General features: G+C 40.1%; 6 protein-coding genes, 1 long non-coding RNA gene and 1 pseudogene across 16 annotated transcripts in view; 4 read left to right on the top strand and 4 right to left on the bottom strand.

Annotated features, from left to right (window-relative positions):
* The first annotated feature begins 23 nt into the window (after positions 1-23).
* LOC104822166 (pentatricopeptide repeat-containing protein At1g71060, mitochondrial) lies at positions 24-3,101 on the top strand. Of its 2 annotated transcripts, XM_010553308.2 has the most exons (4): positions 325-1,788; positions 2,199-2,280; positions 2,391-2,446; positions 2,990-3,101. In XM_010553308.2, exons 1-3 carry the CDS (start codon positions 477-479, stop codon positions 2,413-2,415), a joined length of 1,419 nt encoding a protein of 472 aa, XP_010551610.1. In that variant the 5' UTR covers positions 325-476; the 3' UTR covers positions 2,416-2,446; positions 2,990-3,101. The 2 variants fall into 2 exon arrangements, with proteins under 2 accessions (XP_010551609.1, XP_010551610.1); XM_010553307.1 differs by lacking the exons at positions 2,391-2,446; positions 2,990-3,101 and adding an exon at positions 24-318 and having other exon boundaries at positions 460-2,067; positions 2,199-2,279.
* Positions 3,102-3,482: 381 nt separating this feature from the next.
* LOC109117027 lies at positions 3,483-4,116 on the top strand. 3 transcript variants are annotated; one of them, XR_002024522.1, is made up of 4 exons: positions 3,483-3,574; positions 3,699-3,770; positions 3,864-3,922; positions 4,024-4,116. It is a non-coding gene; the product is annotated as an uncharacterized LOC109117027 (long non-coding RNA). The 3 variants fall into 3 exon arrangements; XR_002024521.1 differs by lacking the exon at positions 3,864-3,922 and having other exon boundaries at positions 3,699-3,863; XR_002024520.1 differs by having other exon boundaries at positions 3,699-3,922.
* Positions 4,117-4,225: 109 nt separating this feature from the next.
* LOC104822168 (probable phosphoglucomutase, cytoplasmic 1) lies at positions 4,226-6,432 on the top strand. Of its 3 annotated transcripts, XR_002024519.1 has the most exons (9): positions 4,226-4,376; positions 4,465-4,560; positions 4,717-4,780; positions 4,868-4,954; positions 5,038-5,214; positions 5,295-5,371; positions 5,495-5,627; positions 5,716-5,874; positions 5,969-6,061. XR_002024519.1 is itself a non-coding variant. In XM_019203488.1 (8 exons), the coding sequence occupies exons 4-8, from the start codon at positions 4,910-4,912 to the stop codon at positions 6,059-6,061; spliced, it is 525 nt and encodes a 174-aa protein (XP_019059033.1). In that variant the 5' UTR covers positions 4,226-4,376; positions 4,465-4,560; positions 4,717-4,780; positions 4,868-4,909; the 3' UTR covers positions 6,062-6,432. The 3 variants fall into 3 exon arrangements, 1 of the variants encoding a protein (XP_019059033.1); XR_002024518.1 differs by having other exon boundaries at positions 5,495-5,874; XM_019203488.1 differs by lacking the exon at positions 5,716-5,874 and having other exon boundaries at positions 5,969-6,432.
* Positions 6,433-8,154: 1,722 nt separating this feature from the next.
* Positions 8,155-10,315, bottom strand: LOC104822165 (protein TIFY 7). Its single transcript, XM_010553305.2, has 7 exons — positions 10,092-10,315; positions 9,683-9,762; positions 9,156-9,259; positions 8,957-9,041; positions 8,656-8,872; positions 8,523-8,577; positions 8,155-8,445 (listed from the first exon to the last, which is right to left on the bottom strand). Exons 1-7 carry the CDS (start codon positions 10,171-10,173, stop codon positions 8,343-8,345), a joined length of 726 nt encoding a protein of 241 aa, XP_010551607.1. The 5' UTR covers positions 10,174-10,315; the 3' UTR covers positions 8,155-8,342.
* Positions 10,316-11,918: 1,603 nt separating this feature from the next.
* On the bottom strand, positions 11,919-14,143 carry LOC104822164 (zinc finger protein VAR3, chloroplastic). 2 transcript variants are annotated; one of them, XM_010553304.2, is made up of 6 exons: positions 13,853-14,143; positions 13,570-13,687; positions 13,024-13,322; positions 12,735-12,869; positions 12,553-12,651; positions 11,919-12,453 (listed from the first exon to the last, which is right to left on the bottom strand). In XM_010553304.2, exons 1-6 carry the CDS (start codon positions 14,122-14,124, stop codon positions 12,084-12,086), a joined length of 1,293 nt encoding a protein of 430 aa, XP_010551606.1. In that variant the 5' UTR covers positions 14,125-14,143; the 3' UTR covers positions 11,919-12,083. The 2 variants fall into 2 exon arrangements, with proteins under 2 accessions (XP_010551606.1, XP_019059027.1); XM_019203482.1 differs by having other exon boundaries at positions 12,318-12,453; positions 12,572-12,651.
* Positions 14,144-14,625: 482 nt separating this feature from the next.
* On the bottom strand, positions 14,626-16,771 carry LOC104822194 (annotated as a pseudogene).
* Positions 16,772-17,173: 402 nt separating this feature from the next.
* LOC104822163 (60S ribosomal protein L27a-3-like) lies at positions 17,174-17,822 on the top strand. The gene has a single exon (XM_010553303.2). It carries the CDS (start codon positions 17,210-17,212, stop codon positions 17,648-17,650), a length of 441 nt encoding a protein of 146 aa, XP_010551605.1. The 5' UTR covers positions 17,174-17,209; the 3' UTR covers positions 17,651-17,822.
* Positions 17,823-18,566: 744 nt separating this feature from the next.
* Positions 18,567-19,370, bottom strand: part of LOC104822162 (F-box protein At1g70590) — a 2,267-nt gene continuing 1,463 nt past the window's right edge. The window contains exons 4-5 of one of the 4 annotated variants that reach the window (XM_010553300.2): positions 18,795-18,994; positions 18,567-18,694 (exon numbers count right to left, since the gene is read on the bottom strand). In XM_010553300.2, the coding sequence (XP_010551602.1) occupies positions 18,827-18,994 (168 nt within the window). In that variant the 3' untranslated portion in view covers positions 18,567-18,694; positions 18,795-18,826. The other 3 variants (XM_010553301.2, XM_010553299.2, XM_010553302.1) reach the window with 3 other exon arrangements.

Here is a 19,370-nt window from a genome sequence, read left to right as displayed (position 1 = left end):
ACAGAGAGCAAGTCCAACTCGGCATTGCTCTGCTCCTCTCTCGGAAGCCCGTTCATCTGGATGAACCACCTCGTCCGGCCATCCCGGTCAAGTTGGGATTCTTCCGGTTCCAATTTGGCTCTCCCTCTCCCTCTTCATCCTCGTCGTTTACCGAGTTATTGACGCATGTCTCTGATGATTGATAGTTTGTGAATAATAGCAAAAAGACGAGTGTAAAATCTGTATGCAGTTGCTCACTTTCTCATATTGAATAAAGCAAAAAGCCGAGGTGTAAAAAAAAAGCTATATGCTTTAAACTTCTATCGGGATGTAAAATCTGTATGCAGTTGCTCACTTTCTCTTCTTGATCCAGGCTCCATATTATATATGATCTGCTAGAATCAAACTAGAGAACGCTCTGTAATCAATTGCCATTTGTTTTGGATAACAATTGTTTTTGTTGTTGTGCTTGTCGCGCAGTAATAGGATCACACACAATGGTTATCTCGCGATTCGTCAATTTCGCCGGAAAGTGTTTCTCTTTGCCGTTTTCTTCCCGGAGTTCCGTCGGGCAGCAGAGCTTCGGTGTCAAGTCGATTCAACATCTTCCAAAGGCTTCGACTTTCGGATTATTTCATGCTAGTTCAAAAGATGATGAAACCCTCGCGAACACTCAGCTCATCCTTCGAGACGCCGAGAAAATCTGCAAGATCCTGTCGAAAAGTCGGGATTCATGCGTTGGCAAGTTGCTGGACGAGGCTTCTATTCGAGTGTCGCCGTCGCTGGTGGAGGAAGTAGTTAAGAAACTGAGTAACGCAGGGGTTCTAGCTTTGTCCTTCTTCAGATGGGCAGAGAAGCAAAAGCGTTTCAAGCACACCACGGAGAGCTACAACGCTCTGATCGAAGCACTTGGTAAAGTGAAGCAATTCAAAGTCGTGTGGAGCCTAGTCGAGGACATGAGACACAGGAAGTTACTGACCAGAGACACGTTCGTACTCATCTGTAGGCGCTACGCCCGAGCCAGGAAGGTTAAGGAAGCCATATCCGCCTTCCTCAAGATGGAGGAGTTCGGCCTCAACCTGGAAACCTCTGATTACAACAGACTGCTCGACACCTTGAGCAAGTCCAGACATGTCGCCAAAGCACACGAGGTGTTCGACGAAATGAAAAACACAAGGTTCGTGCCTGATATCAAGTCCTATACTATTTTACTAGAAGGTTGGGGTCAGGAGCAGAACATGTTGAGACTTAACGAGGTTTACGCGGCGATGAAAGCGGATGGTTTTGAACCCGACGTTGTCACCTACGGCATCATCATCAATGCACATTGCAAGGCAAGAAAGTACGAAGATGCCATTAGACTCTTCCAAGAAATGGAAGAGAAGAATTGCAAACCAAGTCCCCACATTTTCTGCAGTCTGATCAACGGGCTTGGATCTGAGGCAAGACTGACTCAGGCCCTCGAATTTTTTGAAAGATACAAGAGTTCTGGGTTTCCTCTTGAGGTGCCCACTTACAATGCTGTAGTTGGAGCTTACTGTTGGTCGCAACGTATACAAGATGCATTTAACGTAGTGAAAGAGATGCGGGCAGAAGGGATTGGCCCCAACTCGAGGACTTATGATATAATCCTTCACCATCTTATACGGATGCGATGTACAAAAGAAGCCTACAATGTTTTCAAGAGGATGAATTGTGAACCAGCCGTGAGTACTTACGAGATCATGGTGAGGATGTTCTGCAAGAACGAGCGAGTGGATATGGCGATGAAGATTTGGGATGAGATGAAGGGAAAGGGTGTTCTGCCAGGTATGCACATGTTCTCCACGTTAATCGCAGCATTGTGCCATGAGAACAAATTAGATGAGGCGTGCGCGTATTTTCATGAGATGTTGGATGTGGGTATTCGGCCTCCGGCACAGATGTTTAGCCGTCTCAAGCAAGCACTTCTCGATGATGGCCGAGGAGACACTGTCGCGGATTTGGCCATGAAGATGGATAGGCTGAGAAAAAGCCCTTGTGTTGTGTCGAGATGATTATTTCCTGCATAATGGTTTTGTCGCGTTCGTGTGTCCGGACGGAAACCACGTAATAATTAAATGCCCATAATCTTTGATCAATTATATTGCGGTGTTGTGTGCTTTATAGTAGATTGCTGTTTATACAAACTGAATCTCTTTAAAATCTTTGATCAATTATATTGCGGTGTAACTTGTCAGGTAAAAGTTTTCATGCAACCCCATTACCTGCAAAATTTTGTCCAGGCTACTTTCATTGCTCTTACTCCAGAGAAAGTCAAATGTAGGATTTCCCTTTACCCACCTTGGTTGTTGCTCATATGGGCGTTTCTCAATACCAGGCAAACATCTGCACTGTTCCAAATAAGCCTGAGTATTTCCAAACATGTGCAGGTGCAACACTTGTTGTTTCTGGTGATGGTCGTTATTTCTCAAAGGATGCTGTCCAGGTAGGTTGTCTGAATTTTTTTTAATCAAGTTTTATGTGTCGAATCCTTAACTGAAGAATATGAATATAATGATCATGCATTTACACTCTTATGCAAACTCATCTGCATACAGCACTTTGCAAGGAACTCATGAATTATACGCGTGTTATAGTTACATTGCTATATTTTCTCAGGAGCGTTAAATGATTGATTCTGTTAGCAATTACAAAACACTTGTTGCTAATTAGTTGATCAACCTTTTGATTTAGAAAGCTTGCTAAGTTCCTACTATTTCATGCCTCATTGCCTCGTTCCTGATTTTTTACCTCTACATCAGAAGAACAAAGAGAACTAGAGTTTAAACCAGTTCGTTCCATTTGTCTTTGAATATAATCCTTCTTTTCTGTTTGCTGGGTAAGTTTCTCAGTTAAGTTTGATTGACCTAAGACCTGTTGTTATTTGAATGATTGCTTTTTCTTTCGTACTTAAAGGATCTGATTCTTTTTTTTCCAGATAAAAGTGTTTTTATAGCTGCTCAAACAATACTATTTCCTTTCCTTACAGATCATAATTAAGATGGCAGGCAGCTGCTAATGGTGCAAGACGTGTATGGGTTGGTCAAAATGGATTGCTATCAGCTCCAGCTGTATCAGCTGTGATACGCGAAAGAGTGGGTGCTGATGTAAGATATCTTTCTTTGAGCACAGAGTTATGCGATCATTGGATTTCTTTTCCTTGGTTTCTGTATAAGGTCATGCAGGAGCACAAAAAACAATTAAGGTTATAAGAAACTAACTTGAGTCTCCAATGTCAGGGATCTAAAGCAAAAGGAGCATTTATATTAACAGCAAGTCACAATCCTGGTGGCCCTACTGAGGTCAACTCTGTTCTTGCGCCCCTTATGTTCTGCTGTCTGTTTGTTTCAACTGAATTGCTCTTGTGGCACCATGTTAAGTTCTTGTTTCAATCTAGTAGTTATATGCTTAGCTCTACACGACTAAAGATTTATCTCATGCTCTTCTGTTACAGGACTTTGGAAGTAAATACAATATGGGGAATGGTGGGCCCGCTCCTGAATCAATCACGGATAAAATCTACGAGAATACGAAAACAATCAATGAGTACCCAATAGCTGAAGATCTACCCGATGTACTTAATGTCTTCTGAATAATCCTCTCATTTCCCCGTCTTCTGTGCTTTAGTTAGCCATAGCCTTTTTCTATCCTTATGATGGATTGCAATAGGTCGATATTTCTGCTGTTGGTCTAACCAGATTCGAGGGACCTGAAGGGAGATTTGATGTTGATATTTTTGATTCTGTGGATGACTATGTGAAACTAATGAAGTAAGTCTCTGGTCACTGTATTCAAGAGAATGGATCAGGCTCTGCCTCCTTCTGTGGTCTATGTGAAAATCAAACTTTTTCTCGTCTCTTCAGGTCAATCTTCGATTTTGAATCTATTCAAAACCTGCTTCTTCTCCAAAATTTACATTCTGGTATAAGTAGCTTAATGTTGTTCTCAGACGTTTCCTTTTAAATTTCTTCTGTTACATGTCACTTATCTTTTGAGTGATTCATTTTGTTTTGTTTTATGAAGCGATGATGCATTGAATGGAGTTGCTGGAGCTTATGCGCACCACATCTTTGTTGAGGAACTTGGTGGACAAGAAAGTTCGTTATTGAATTGCACAATGCACACCCAAGGTCTCGTTTTTTTTCCTATCTGGAAATATCATGTTTCGGTTGAAGAAAAATTACACCTTGAGCCTTTTCATTTGTGATGCTGTAACATTGTACAGGATGACTTTGGAGGAGGATATCCGGACCCCAATCTGACCTATGCCAAGGAGCTTGTGGCACACATGGGATTGGGTAAATCTGATATCGGAGTCGAGTCTCCGGGGTTTGGTGCAGCTGCTGATGGTGATGTGGATTGTAACATGATCCTTGGTAAAAGGTAGCTTACATAAGGGAGAATACAGACATAGAATAGGTAGAAAGAATAGTTTTAACCCTAAAAAGATGTTTTTCTTGTTAGGTTCTTCTTTACCCCTTCGGATTCAGTTGCAATAATTGCTGCCAATGCTGTTGTGGCCATACCATACTTCAGCTCTGGTTTAAAAGGTGTTGCAAGGTATGTATATATATATATATATATATATATACACGGGTCCACTTTATTTATTTTGAGCATAATTCCAAATGCTGGACCTAAATGTTACACACTGCTTTGGGCGATTGGTGCTATATTCTCTTCTCATTAAACTCAGTTTTCACTTCCGTATTTCAGGAGCATGCCAACCTCAGCTGCCCTTGATGTTGTTGCCAAAAGCATGAATTTAAAGTTCTTTGAGGTAAATACTGCCCCAGAACTGCTCTCTAGCTTCTCTTCTTCGCATTATCATAATTAAACTCATTTCTTTATTATAATTATATATCAGGTTAGGTTCTGATAGGGTGGAAATTTTTCGGTAATCTGATGGATGCCGGGATGTGCTCTATCTGTGGTGAAGAAAGTTTTGGAACTGGTCAGCCTCAATTGTTAGAATCTCCCATTTGTTAAAAATTTAATCCAGTGCCTTCCAGATTCTCAAACGGAATTCTTTCACAGGCTCGGATCATATCCGTGAGAAAGACGGGATCTGGGCTGTTCTTGCTTGGCTCTCCATCCTTGCTCACAAGAAAGGGAAACCTTGGCGGAGACTTAAAGCTGGTATATGTTGAAGATATTGTCCGGCAGCACTGGGCTACCTATGGCCGGCACTATTACACTCGATACGACTATGAAGTAAATTTGTGAACTTTCATAATCTGGTTACGTACTCAGAACAGTAAAGACCCTGACCATTTTTTTAAATGCCTCCAAAGAACGTAGACGCAGCTGCAACCAAGGAACTCATGGCAAATTTGGTCAAATTGCAATCTTCTCTTCCTGAAGTCAACAAGTAGGCTCTTCTTCCTCTTTAAGTTCTATCCTTTTATGGGCGTTTAACAATTTTGTTTTAAGGATTTAGCGGATCATGTTTATGCAGGCATCTTACAGTCTTACTTGCTTGGTTTTTAATTAGAATCGTGAAGGGAATTTGTTCAGATGTGGCAAATGTCTCCCATGCTGATGAATTTGAATACAAGGATCCAGTTGATGGCTCCGTCTCAAAGCACCAGGGCATCCGCTACTTGTTCGAGGATGGACCACGACTTGTAAGATATCTTTTTTCCTACATGAGTTTTGAATTCGTGGACATTCCAGTATGAGCAAGAGGCCCAATCGAACCATTTCCGTTGATAGAAACGCAAGCTATAAAAGTAGGGTCTTGTCAACTCTCGCAAAACCCATTAAGCAGAATTTTCTGAACCTGGCTTGTAACGGGAGCATCAAGATATCATACTTGGTCGACATAGGATCATAAAACTAAGACTGATCAGGATCATCTGAATTTTAAAAAGGGTGAGTGTTTGATGTATTTTGATATTGAAATTGATCCTCTCTGGTTCTATCGGGAACTATCTGAATGTCTTCTGTCTATCTGGAACTGGCTCAGAAGGAGCAACCATTCGGCTCTACATTGAACAGTACGAGAAGGATGCCTCAAAAATTGGCCGAGATTCCCAGGTGGATTTGTCGTTGGGTTTGATTGCCCAGGTGGATGTGGCTCTGAAACTGTCCAAGATGGAGGAGTTCACCTGCCGATCAGCCCCTACTGTCATTACATAAGAACAGCTGAGACAGAGACCCAAAATTGAATTGCGCATTTTGTATCCCTCTTCGTATGGATGATGTCTGGCCTCTATACTTTCATGTCCCGACTTCCCTACTTTTAAATAATAATATCACTAATAATAGCTTCAGAGAGAGACATCGTCTAGTGATCTGCTCGCGGCATTTTCGTCTGCCTCGACAATTTCCGCTTCATCAGCTTTACTTCTGTTATTTTTTTTTCTGGTTTCATGTTGTATCGTATGATGGAGATTTGGTTATGGGAAGAGTTTATGGGTTTGCTTTGTATCTAATCTGATTATCCAATGGTAGGAAGGAAAGTGATGGTATTCTTAAGATGTATTTTCTGCTGATACTGTTATGGGAAGCTGTTGCGTTATTTGAAGGCTGCACAATCACAAAGATTGTTCTTTTCTGCTGATGTTGATCTTAAACTTGCTGCTTATATAGATGCGGATTGGGTTTCATGCCCAGATTCTGACGGGATTTTGTGTCTTCTTAGGCAGTTTTTTGGTTTCATGGAAATCTAAGAAACATGTCACAATTTCGAGTAATGTAGAGTCCGAATATAGAGCCATAGTCAAACAGCTTGTGAATTGGTCTGGGTTTCTTCGGTGCTTGATGATTTGCATGTTCAGGTTTAGTAACCTGTGGCTTTGTTTTGTGATAGTATGGCTGCTATTCATATAGCTAATAATGCGGTTTTACACGAGCATACGAAGCACATCGAGTTCGATTATCATTATGTTCGGATCAGATTTCTGTTGGCTTTCTAAAGCTGTTGCACATTTCTTCCAAGGACAATCTTACTGATGTGTTTAGTAAAACCATTATATGTTGAACATTTTAAGATGGGAATACATAATTTGTATTCTCCATTTTGAGGGGAATCTTAAATATATTTTCATTATTTGGTTTATTTCGATTGATTTCTGATTTAGTTTTCTATTACAGAATTGGTTTGTTGGGTGTATTAGTATGTTTCGCATATAAGGAACAAATGGAATATTTTAAAGTTTAATAAAAAATTTGAAAATTGTCCCAAAATGTTTTCGATTTTCCTCTCTCTTTCTGCGGTCTCTTTTCTGTTTGGTCGTCTTCTTTTGATTTCAGATTCAGAAACGCAAAAGGTATTGTTATAAGGATGGTGTCAAATGTCAATTTAAGGGGGGTCCGGTCGAGTTTTACCGCTGTTAGCTAGCTGTGGTCTTTGAGAAAATAAGGTATGCATGGCAATCAACAAATGGACGCTGATTGTAATGACAGAAAAATCACTACAAAATGGTTCCATGGAATAATATTTAACAGATGGTTGGGTTGGGTATTGGGATAGAGGTTAGAGGATCCACAACAGGGCCTCCACCCAAGCCCATAAAATGAAAGGAGGGTTCGATGTATTTCCTCGGCCCAACATTACTGATTCATTTACAGATTCCACCACCCACTCTTCGACTATATATATATATATATATGTTGCCGTACTCACTCGTATTTACTCATTCAATGGTTGCATTTCTTGTAGGGGAGGGAGACCTTCATACAATTTTTTTGTTTGGACAGCTCCCTTGAAGTTAAAATATGTTTTACAACCACCAGAGAATAAAAATCATGAATTGACCCTAATGGAAGACCCGTTGCTTCCCAACTTGTTGATGTCTGATCTTATCCCCCTCGTCAAAATACCCACGTGATTTTTGTGATTGATTTTGACTACCCACCAAACTTCTACCACATGTCCTTCATCATCCTTTATATTCTTTTCAATTGTTTTTTATTTGTATTGTCTATTCATGATCTTCTAACACATTTCTCAAAGATATATTGAAAAAACAAAAGGAGAGAATATGTGGACTCTGTGGGGGCTGATCTCAGATCCACATCCTCACATTTTCTGTATTATTTTTCTTATCTTTTTTTTTTCTGTTGTTGTAAATTCATATTCTAAATTGATTGGATCGGTAGTCACAGAGATAATGAATTGTTCAATAATTGTATATATTGGATTGAAAATCTCTATAGAATATACGTCACATTTTCTTAAAGATGAAAACGTCACATTAGCGTTTGCACAATATCAAAAGGATAAAAGGGACCGTTCCCTGCCGGAACAGAAACTACTTAGCAGCATATAATGTGTGATTAAATTACAATAGTAATAGACCGTTTTAATTAATTAATTAATTTAAAAGAAAGGGGGATCATGCGGCAGAAGTGGCAGAGTAGTTCATTCCGGTGGATTCGCCGGTAGAGCACTCCATGAGCTTCATCTTGCTCATGCTGTATGGCATTGCATTCATGAGCCTGCATCGATTTTGGAACTCAAGTTTCTCCCATATTCTTCTTCTAAATGTTAACAGACAATCAACGACGAGTCTAACCTTTCTTTGCGCTTCTCCAAGAACCGAGCCAGTGATGCTTTCCGGGCCTGTGGAACTGCAGAAACAAATGCAATCAGGAGTCCGTCCGTTATATATAATGATGAAATGCATATGCATGGGTGGGAAAGTAAACCTGAAGGAATGATAGAGGAGGCGGAACAGAAGGAGCCCATGAGGTTAATGGCGGCTCTGGTGGGAGAGTGAGTGCCTGAGGTTGATGATGCAGAGACAGCAGGCTTCGCCTTTGGAGGATGCTTTCCATATGCGATGTCTCCTGTTTTACCCTTTTCATTTTCTACCATTGATGACAGCGACAATCCGTTTCCAGCCCATAACATGATCGCCTGTGCCTGCATGCATGCTCAACTTTACTTCTTGGTACGTACGTAATAACATAATCTACATTAATCTCTCGGTCACTTAGTTATACGCACCTTCTCGGGGGAGATGTCATTGAAGACGTTAACAGTTCCAGCATAGAAGACTGTCAGCTGAGGAGCACTCGAAGCCACGTTGTTCCTAAAACATATATACATACATATATATATATATATATATACACACACTTCATTCCCTTCTTCTTATTAATTACTCGTAATTTACACGAAAAGAAAACGGGAAAAGGAGAATAACCGAGGATCAGAGAAGGCAGCAAAAGAGTTGAGGGAGGGCAGAAGAGGAGAGGGATTCGTCATTGCCGTGTGATTCACTCCACCCAGCTGCCTCCTCTTCATTACCTGCCCATTTTCACATCCCTACTGAATCTTTTCTTTTTTACGCACGTGTTTTTTCCCCGCAGGTGGGTCCAATTACCAACTTATCCCTGCAAACTTTCTTCTATTCACGAATTTGCCATTCATCTCCTTCCTTTTTGCTTTTTGCTTCTCTCTCTCTCCAATAACTTACGTAGAGACCACCCATCAGATTCATTTACTTTTTAACTCTAATATTATCTATTATCTTTTATCCCTCAACGGTTGGCCACACACACACACAAACACAAATCTCAAGGATGTTCCGCGGTATGAACCCTAAAACATGTTCGACCACGCATGGGTTTTGATTTAACAAGTTCCTGGTTTTATTTAGTTCAAGAAACCGCATAAACTTGTGTTGAATAAGTCTGGTTCTGGTTATGCTGAAAGATGTGAAGAACTTACATGGAGATCTCTAGCAGACATGAAATTCGGAGGACCACCGTATTTGGCCCACTCCACAGCTGAGCCCTTCTTGCTTACCCCTTGCATATCAAATTAAAAAAATAATAATAAATAGCATTTTTAGTGGTCCATACGCAAATTATATCTTCTTTTCTTCTTCTAAACTTTCAAGATTCCCTCCGAATTCCTCGACTAAAGAATCATAACTCTCTTCTTCACACCATTCACAAATTCAATGCAACCGTCTCCTCTAATTTAATTTATGATATATATGGTTATAATTTCCTCACCAGCTTAATTATATGCATAAAGTATGAGATCTAAGATATGCTTTTCAGTGGGACTAAACGATAAACATAAAACATGAACAAGAGCAAACTAATAGCAATACTAAAAAAAGGAAAGAAACCTGAATCATCGCGGTTAACCTCCGGCTTAACCTTGCGCAGTGACTGTGATCTGTTCCTCAAACCCATGAAATCTCTTTCCATCTCACCAACAAACTAAAGCAATTCCTTTTTCTTTCTCGTGCAAAAGAAGAGAGAGCAATCTCCTCAGAAGATGAAGAAACCAGAGATGGTTTAGGTATGGCGATGATCGGTACACACATGCGTGGGTCATCCACCTTATACATTCGCTCCTTAAAAGCCAGCTTGATTCAGCATGTGGGCGTTTACAGGCTATACTCGGTGCTCTCACCGGCTTTACCGGTAAATACTCACGTGTTTTTTTCTTTTCCCTGTGACGCTAAAGTGTGATCGACAACTGTCGGTGCCTATCGCTTCATGCAACGACCGCCTCATCCAAAACTCGACACGTGTCCATTACTTTGATGGTTTTTCATTCCGTTTCGGCTGCAATAACTTTGTTTTTTTATTGGTCAGTTTGGTCCGTCGCTAAACTTTGATAATCCTGAAACTATTATATTTTAATATCCTAATTTATTAAAGTATGTTTAAATATTCTTATTGTACACAATAAATTTTTAATACATTTATCCTATCAATAAATTAAAATTAATACATTAACCATCTTAAAAATAATTATATAAAAACGTGATATTAAAAGTCTATGAAATAAGTTAACTTTTTATATTTTAATTTGTAACATTATTATATCATATGATAAAAAAAATGTGAACAAAATAATAATCGTAAAATTAAAATGTAGTTATTATGTATTTTTATTAGTAATTTCGTGAAATACGTATCACTTGGCTATATACTGCACGCTAAATATTGATATCTAGTAAAGGGAGGGAGGAAGACTTTATGTTCGGTTAACATGTGAAAGGTATGGCTTTTTGCAACGGTTTTGCGATAACCCTTCATATCGTAACATACATTTGTATATTTTTATATTAAATATGGCGTGTCGACTAAATAAATTAATGGTGGTGCCAAGTCCTTCTATCGAGGTGTTACTATCGAAGTCAGATATTATTATTATTATTATTATTACTATTATTATTATTATTATTTTCTTGTTTCCACGTAATAACCTTGTCTTTTTTTTTTTGTTAAACTAATAACCTTGTCTTCATGAATAAAGGAAAATAATATATAGCGTGCGCATATATATGTATATATATGCATGCGTGTGTGTGAATGGGATCTGTTCGTATGAATAAGCATGGGCGCTTTTAATAAATTACATTTTGTTATTCGACATCATCATCATAATCAATATATTTTAGGGTTTCGCTAAACAACGCGACCAAGTCGAAGATGGCAAGGTTATTAATACGGCCTGTTATCTCAAAATAAATATATATATATATATATATATATATATATTTGATTTGAGCATTGTTTTCATTCATACATATTGGGCTAAGAGTTTCACTATCGGCCCAATTGTATAAATTGGGCATTAAGACAAAAATCAGCCCGAAAACCTCTAGTGTTATGAACCAGTTCACAAAAAGAAGAATGAGGCAGGGCAGGAGAGTGAATTCATGATATATACAAATTTAGCTGAAGTGCTTTCACACGACACAACATTTCACCACCGATCCCTGATTTTAACACATTCACATCAAAACAAGAGCACGCTATAACTAACATCACCGCCAATTGCCACTCCAGTTTCCGGGTTTCTGCATGGATATGGATCGAACTTACCAACAACCTTAGCCGTAACAAATGAATATATGATTGTGTATATCTATGTCTTGTCATTCACATCGATTATGATTTGTTTTCATGTATATAGTTGTAATAAATGAATATCATATGAAAAAAGTGTCGTGCTTTTTCTTACCCATCATCACCGAGGTGCTTGTTAAGCCTTTTTTTTCAACTCACAATCAACATTAAGCATACGGGTGAATAGTTTCTTCAAATGTTAAGTAAACGTCCACAAGGAGACATAGTAAAGGGAGAATCAGTGGTGACCGGTATCAACCTTTTTCTTTGGGAAGAAACCAATCATCCATTTCAGCGTCATCATCACCCGAGTGTCCAAGATCATACTCTGTTTCTACATTGTCTTCTCTCATCCTCTGTGACTGTGACATCATCATCTCCCTCTTCCATTGCTCTCTCTTCTCTATGCTCCTTGAAACCATTCCCCTCCCTCCTTCCACTGGAAACTCCATGAACCCACCCTCCTCTTCTCTCTTTTCCATCTCTTCCTTTACGAATCTCGAAAATTTTGAAAATCCCCTCTGGGGATTACTGCAGGTAGTGTCTGTGGCTTTTGATGCCTTTGGTCTCCTGTGATCACACTTCAAGCAGGCTGAGTTCCTTCTGAAATTGATGTAGTTGCACCTATAATAACATACCCCGACATGTTTTGTTATGTTATGGATCCAACCCCATCTTTATTATGTGCATTTGGATTTCTGTTAAGAGAGACTGACTACTCACGACTCGCACTCCCACTCGCCTGGATTAAGTTCCCGTCTTGGAGGCTTCTCTCTGCACCGCAGACACCTCGTGTTCTTTGCAAAGTTCAGGAAGTTGCATCTGCCACATAAAAAAAATGTCCTTCCTCGGTGAATCTAAACCTATAATACATATATACACACACACACAAATATGAGTTTTACGTTTCGCAAATCCAGTCTCCTTTCTTCAGGGGAAGATGATCTTTTTGTTCCTCCTTCAATTGTTGCAACCTTTCCTCAGAAAAGATACTACAGCCCAAGCACTTGAGGTTTCTCGCAAAATTCAAGAACTTGCATCTACCAGATAAGAAAAAGAAGAAAAAACAAACATATAAGATCATTGGAGAACGAAAAGAGCATCCGGAGATTAAATAAACCATCAACAAGAGGTACTATATAAACTCGGTCAATGTGGATCATAAACAGAAAGCAGCACACTAAAATAACTTACTGGGGACATTGCCAATCCTTGGGCCTCTTCAGCACGTCTTTCTCATCATCGTTGTCCTTTCGGGAGGCCTCAACAGACTTGACGTTCATCGAGCTGTACTCAACGATTTCTCTCAGGAGTTTCCTCACAGAATCTTCAACAAACTTGGTTCGGCAGATGCGGTTCTCCACAGTAGAAGGTAAGTAATCGAGCCCATAAGTTAGCAGAATGCGCATGACGTCAACAGTTCGAGCACCTTCTTCCCGTACCTCCACATATGCCCTTTCACATTCTCCTCTCAAGTTGCAAGAGCCACACACCTACTACGTTAAACATATATATGACTATAACAAGTGGTTCTTTTGGAGCACAGCCAACATTTCTTGTGAAACCAACAGATTCATCATGCGGTCAGATATTCGGTCAAAATGATTCAACTTTGTAATGAAAAAGTAACATGAGGGTACCGTTTTGGAGGAACTAGTATATAGTATGTCAAGGATTTTTTTATAAAAAAAAAAAAGAAGAAGAAGAAGAAGAAGAAGAAGAAGAAAGAGAGGTGCATACATCTCCTTCCCCAATGCCAAGATGAGCCCTTAGACGCTTTCCTGAGTTCACGACCTTCCTGTCAACGCTCGGGCATCCGCATCTCGCTATCACCTTCATGTCTTCCCTTGACAAGTACCTGAAAAAGAGGGAACCTACCATCATCTTCAGCCAATAGAGAAGCAAAAAATCCAGACTTTCCATCTCGCTTAGGCATCCAATGAAAGCTCCAGAATTTATAGAATTCTCGGTTGCGCATTTAACCGAACAGCTTGTATGCATATCCGACGAACCATTTACGAACCTTACAAGATCAAAATGATGGCGGGCGAAATTCAGGCACGACGTACGGATACGATTCGATCCTTTGGAAGCCGATCCGGCTTCACCAAAGTAGCCTTTCTTCAGAAGCAGCTCCATCAACTCCGACCACTCAGGCCATGGATGCAAGATTGGCTCAAGCAAGCCTCGATTCGTGATTTCGGCAGGGCTATGGATGAGGGAGACAGCTGAGAGCCGCCGCCGGGGAAAGATCCGATCGACGTATACATGAGTGGTTTTGAAAAATCTGTGCATTAAGCTAATATTTCTTTAGGCGGTGTTTTCCCTGGCCGGAGTTTTAACCGTAACAAGGCACTTGGGTCGCAGCAATTTCGGGTACACCATCCAGAAAAAAAAAAAAAAAATTTAATTTTAACCCACTTTTCGATTGAAAAAGTCCAAAATACCCTTTTCGTTTTATTTTTTGTGACCTTTTTGCGACTAACATATAACTGATATTTAACTAAAATAAGACGGATAATTTTTTTTTGCCACCTTTTTGTAACTATATTTAGAATTAATTACGAAGTCGTAATAACGAAGTTGTTTTCGAACGGATAAATATCGTGATTCATTAAGGGTAATTTCGTCTTTTTACGGAGAAAAAAATGTGTTATGTTTTTGATGGTGTACAGGTGAAATAGATACGACCCAAGTGGGTCATTTGAGTGATTTTCCCTGGCCAGTGAGCTTATTGCGAGTTTTAGGTAAAGAAGAACAATATGGTCATATCGAATCTGAAAGATTATACCAAAAAAAAAAAAATCTGAAAGATATATTATATAGCATGGAAGTTGGTTTGTTCTACTAACAAGGTAGATGAGATTTTACCAAAAAAAAAAAAATCGAGAAGAAAGTTGGTGTCTTTATAAAAAAAAGGTTAAAACTTGGACTTCCTTCCCTTCCCAAAGCCGCGAGTGTAAGGGCCTGTGTCTCGTTGACGTCATCTTCTTGCTCGGCCTGACAGCGACAGATACAATTGTAAGAAGAAGAAGAAGAAAGCAGTGAGCAAAAATGAACATCAAAATTAGCCAACAGTTACAAAAGCTAATGACTCTCACCTCGGCAATCACTCTGTGTTTCTTGTTTGATTTGAGATTATCATCATATGCTTCCTTGAACCTTTTCCCTTACCTTCCGTTTCAACTTGTCCCTCTCCATCATCATCCATCTCTGTTCCAGATCTCTCAAGGTTATGCATTATTATCCAAACTAAACTAGCAACGGCAATGATTAACACCCCATTAATCATATTCACATTTTCCCATATACGCTAGTAAGGAGGGCCACCCAAATTCCAACATTGAAAATACATCAGATCTCACCTCCAGGTTTTGGTTTCTATATATCCAGTTGTGTTTGTTTTACCGTATATAGAATAAGATAAAGCCCACCCGTACGAATGCAGATAAATTTGAAAACTTTACCACGATCACTGCCATGGAGGTGCGTCCAGAGAAATCTTCTATACCTTGCTCCACTTCGAGATCATCATAGCCTTCAACGTATCATGTTAAACAACATATATTTGAGCACTATGCCCAACTCAGTTCTGCTGGAAGCAGAAAGAAAATTAAGCCAAAATCAACATTGGATGACAAAAAGTACCTCTTCTTCTTCAACCCCCTCAGCTGCCTGCTTCTCCGAATCAAGAATCTGGGTAATTGTAGATGTCACCGTAAACTCCTTTCTTCAAACGCTCCAACAGCTCACTTTCAATAGCCTGTAAACATCATGCTCTTATATTAAGAGAAGAAGCATAAAGGAAACAAATGTGAGGCAAACAGCCAGAGAGAAGCAGTAACCATGTCCAACACTGCTGCTTTTTCAGCCTTTTCCTCAATTCTCGCCTCTCGTTTCTTTTCCTTTCTAGGTGTCGTCATTATCTTCTCCCTGCGGATTAAAACCAAATCATCAATTGATGAGGACCAACAAAATACATAAGCTTTCCACTATCACTTGTACTAACCCGGCACAAGAGAAAAGAAACCAACCTTGCTTTCAGTGCAAGCTTTCTCATACATCTGATTCATTTTGGCAGGTCGTTGTTTTATCTTGTGCTGCAATAACTTGGGCCAGTACGTCTGGCATGGTAAAGATCCAGAATAAACCAGGGGTTCTTACACATCAGAACATATGTACACACACACACACAAGAATCTTGCAATATATCTCAAGTAACCAGATGGTTTCAAGAGCCTTCTCGTAGCTCCCACAAGTCCTTGGGCATATGATCCCTCTCTATTGTCTTCATATATAAATAAAAGACTCCTGAATGTAACACCAACCACAAAGAAACATAATCGAATAACCCCACAACTACAAGTCTGCGATAAGCAAGCCAACTCTGTGCTACACACTATTGTCAAAACTCTTTCAGAGGATCATCATAAGAAGTTTTGATCATCGACACAGACAAACAGCGGCTCAACAGTACCATCATGTTCGCGAATGGCGGCGTAGCGGCTGTTGGGGAGAGGGCAAGAGCTCCGGTTGCAGATGCCAGTTTCAAGTTTATGGAAAAGTGACATTGTAAGGGTTTCTACAGAAGATCCCGGTCTCCATTCTACAAGAAAGAAAATAATCCCAAATCAGAAAACCTTGAATACAACAGTAGACACAAGTCAAGAGCAGAGCAAAGTACAATACTTGGCCATGAAACTGCAGTGCTTGTGCCTGATAACCTGCCAAATAACCTCATCGTGCTGCATCTTTTATAAATAAATAAAAAAAACTAGAATTGGGGAGGAGCTAGGGTTTATTTATGAAAAGATGATGAAGAAGCGGCAGAGAGAGGATCGTCGGAGACAAAAGAGAGCGGCGGAGACGGACACCGGATAAAACCTCTACTACTGTGAACCTTTGGACCACCAAAACCTTGTAATGGGCCGGCCCAGGGGTTTCCCTTTTTTTGTTAAATTTTTTTATTTAAAAAAAAAAAGATGATTTGATGATAATCGTTCAAGAGCATATTAAGAATCATAGAAACTAACCCTCGTTGATTGAAAAGTTACGTTTCTAACCACATCTAAAAGAAACTGCCATTTAACCGAAATAACACTTGTGACCGAATAATAATACAAGTTTGGTGTTTGAGATTATTGTTTTCACAAAAAGCCAAAAACACAAGTGAGAGTGAGACATCTTTTTTTTTTTCATAAGAGAGAGGGCAAACCATATTGGCGGCCTTCGTGGATTTGGATTTATACATTACTGAGGGCATAGAGGCCCAACTCATAAGCAGCCCATTGTGCCAAAACCCGTGCATGTTCCAAACCCTACTCTCTCGCCCTCTATATAAATCCTCTGGCACTAAGAAACCCTAGGAGGCCGAACCGCGATGACGACGAGGTTCAAGAAGAACAGGAAGAAGCGCGGCCACGTATCCGCCGGACATGGTCGTATCGGCAAGCACAGGAAGCATCCTGGAGGTCGCGGTAACGCCGGAGGCATGCACCACCACCGTATCCTCTTCGACAAGTACCATCCCGGTTACTTTGGGAAGGTAGGGATGAGGTACTTTCACAAACTGAGGAACAAGTTCTACTGCCCCATCGTGAATTTGGACAAGCTGTGGGCGCTGGTGCCACAAGAGGTGAAGGACAAGGCCAGCAAGGACAACGTTCCATTGATCGATGTCACTCAGTTTGGATACTTCAAGGTGTTGGGGAAAGGTGTGTTGCCGGATAACATGCCTGTCGTTGTGAAGGCGAAGCTGATCTCCAAGAACGCGGAGAAGAAGATCAAGGAGGCCGGTGGAGCCGTCATCCTCACCGCATAGGGTAGGCATTTTTTTTCTCATTTCGTATCCCATTTTTATTTTTTGTTTTGAAGTGGAGATCTTTAATTGTGGGATTTGATTTGATGGTACATCTCGTTTGTCGAAGTTGCGAAGTGATATGATGTATTTTGGATCTATGGAAGTATGAGTTTCGTCGGTTATGATGGTTGCATGCTTCTGTGGTTAGAGTAATATAGTAATGGTGGCTGTCGTAAATCACACGCGGAATCCACTGGTTGTCCCTTTTTTGTGTGGATGGTAGTTTGCAATTGAAAATTGTTTGCTAACCGATGTTACATCATACATTTTGGTCTCATTTGCCTCTATTTTCTTTTTTTATATATATAAATTGAAACTCCGCACCACTAAACAAGATTCCTTTCAAATTGTATAGAATTCAATTCAACTTTGTTTTTTCGGGGGGTTTTCATTAAATCAGTCACGAGTTCGGACACGAAGTTGGGAAAGTGATTGCATTGTACATTAATTTACAACAGCACTTATAGGGTCGCCAGACACTTGTATATTGTGTGCCGCCCCTGAAGATACCAATGTCGCAAGAAAAAGGAGGGCACAAGTACTTGTGCTTCTTGGCAACATGTTACGAGAATGGCTGAACAAACCCCCCTACCTAGTTACGTAATGTTCGACGTCTCCCTTATTTACGTCGCTTTGGATCCACACTCAATTACACTTTATTAACCCCCCCCAAACCATCAACAAGAGGTACTATATAAACTCGGTCAATGTGGATCATAAACAGAAAGCAGCACACTAAAATAACTTACTGGGGACATTGCCAATCCTTGGGCCTCTTCAGCACGTCTTTCTCATCATCGTTGTCCTTTCGGGAGGCCTCAACAGACTTGACGTTCATCGAGCTGTACTCAACGATTTCTCTCAGGAGTTTCCTCACACAAAAAAAGGTGTTTCGCCGCCGCTAAAATTAGAAATGCGCTTCTGTTCTGTCTCCCCCTTTTTTGTTTTGGTAATGAGAATGTTCTTTCAAACCCAATAATTCCCAATTTTTAAGATTACCCCACACTGCATTAGGAAAGTAGGCAAGTTTAATAGGTGAACAAAATCAAGGTCAAACCATTCAAGCACTGGTTATGGTATTCTATTGCAAGGGACCCTAACTAACCTAAGGAGATGGGGGTGAATAGTACCATCGTCTCAGCGAGCAGAAGGCAAAGCCCTCCAGTTGTCCGCAAGAAGAATGGCACGATCACGCGAAGCTGCAGACAGTTGTTGAAGGATAACGCTCTTTACATGACTGGCAGCCCTTTCGCCGCCCCTTTCCGCTAGTTCTAGGTACAGTACTGCTTTCAGCATCGCACCCTCCTGCCAGCCCCAGCCCATTTGTCATATAACTTTAATCATGCTTGGTTTCCAAAAACTTCACAAGTTGAACCATCAAACTCAAAACATTATAAATCAAGAAAATCTCAGACGAATAGATTTTTCTGCTTGCAATGCAATTCAAGATGTTATAGGAAAACAGCCCAGCCTACCAGTCACCCCAATCAAACAACAATTGAAACAACCGATCGTCTCAGCCACCACTTTGAACCTATTTAACTCGAGATTTGACCAGCATCTAGAACACACATTGTGTTCCAAGTGTAAAACTATGGAAAAAAAAGCTGTGGTAAAAAGACATATCCTATCCATATTATGAAACAAATTACTAAAGAAACTTGCACAGGACCCTGCTGAA

The sequence above is a fragment of the Tarenaya hassleriana genome, unplaced genomic scaffold (assembly GCF_000463585.1).
Source record: "Tarenaya hassleriana unplaced genomic scaffold, ASM46358v1 Cleome35, whole genome shotgun sequence".
NCBI classification, from domain to species: domain Eukaryota; kingdom Viridiplantae; phylum Streptophyta; class Magnoliopsida; order Brassicales; family Cleomaceae; genus Tarenaya; species Tarenaya hassleriana.
Note: the sequence above shows the minus strand (reverse complement) of the source record. Positions and strands in the feature narration are given on the sequence as shown.

Excerpts from the sequence above, each read along its gene's own strand:
- LOC104822166 (XM_010553307.1), top strand. The coding sequence starts at position 477 with ATGGTTATCTCGCGATTCGTCAATTTCGCCGGAAAGTGTTTCTCTTTG.
- LOC104822168 (XM_019203488.1), top strand. The coding sequence starts at position 4,910 with ATGCCGGGATGTGCTCTATCTGTGGTGAAGAAAGTTTTGGAACTG. Across the intron at positions 5,215-5,294 it reads ACACTCGATACGACTATGAA|AACGTAGACGCAGCTGCAAC; the intron begins GTAAATTTGTGA and ends ATGCCTCCAAAG. Across the intron at positions 5,372-5,494 it reads TCTCTTCCTGAAGTCAACAA|AATCGTGAAGGGAATTTGTT; the intron begins GTAGGCTCTTCT and ends GTTTTTAATTAG.
- LOC104822165 (XM_010553305.2), bottom strand. The coding sequence starts at position 10,173 with ATGGAAAGAGATTTCATGGGTTTGAGGAACAGATCACAGTCACTGCGC. Across the intron at positions 9,260-9,682 it reads TGTCTGCTAGAGATCTCCAT|GTAATGAAGAGGAGGCAGCT; the intron begins GTAAGTTCTTCA and ends GAAAATGGGCAG. Across the intron at positions 8,578-8,655 it reads CTCCTCTATCATTCCTTCAG|TTCCACAGGCCCGGAAAGCA; the intron begins GTTTACTTTCCC and ends TTGTTTCTGCAG.
- LOC104822164 (XM_010553304.2), bottom strand. The coding sequence starts at position 14,124 with ATGCACAGATTTTTCAAAACCACTCATGTATACGTCGATCGGATCTTT. Across the intron at positions 13,688-13,852 it reads CATCATTTTGATCTTGTAAG|GTACTTGTCAAGGGAAGACA; the intron begins GTTCGTAAATGG and ends CCTCTTTTTCAG. Across the intron at positions 12,652-12,734 it reads GGAGACTGGATTTGCGAAAC|ATGCAACTTCCTGAACTTTG; the intron begins GTAAAACTCATA and ends TTTATGTGGCAG.
- LOC104822163 (XM_010553303.2), top strand. The coding sequence starts at position 17,210 with ATGACGACGAGGTTCAAGAAGAACAGGAAGAAGCGCGGCCACGTATCC.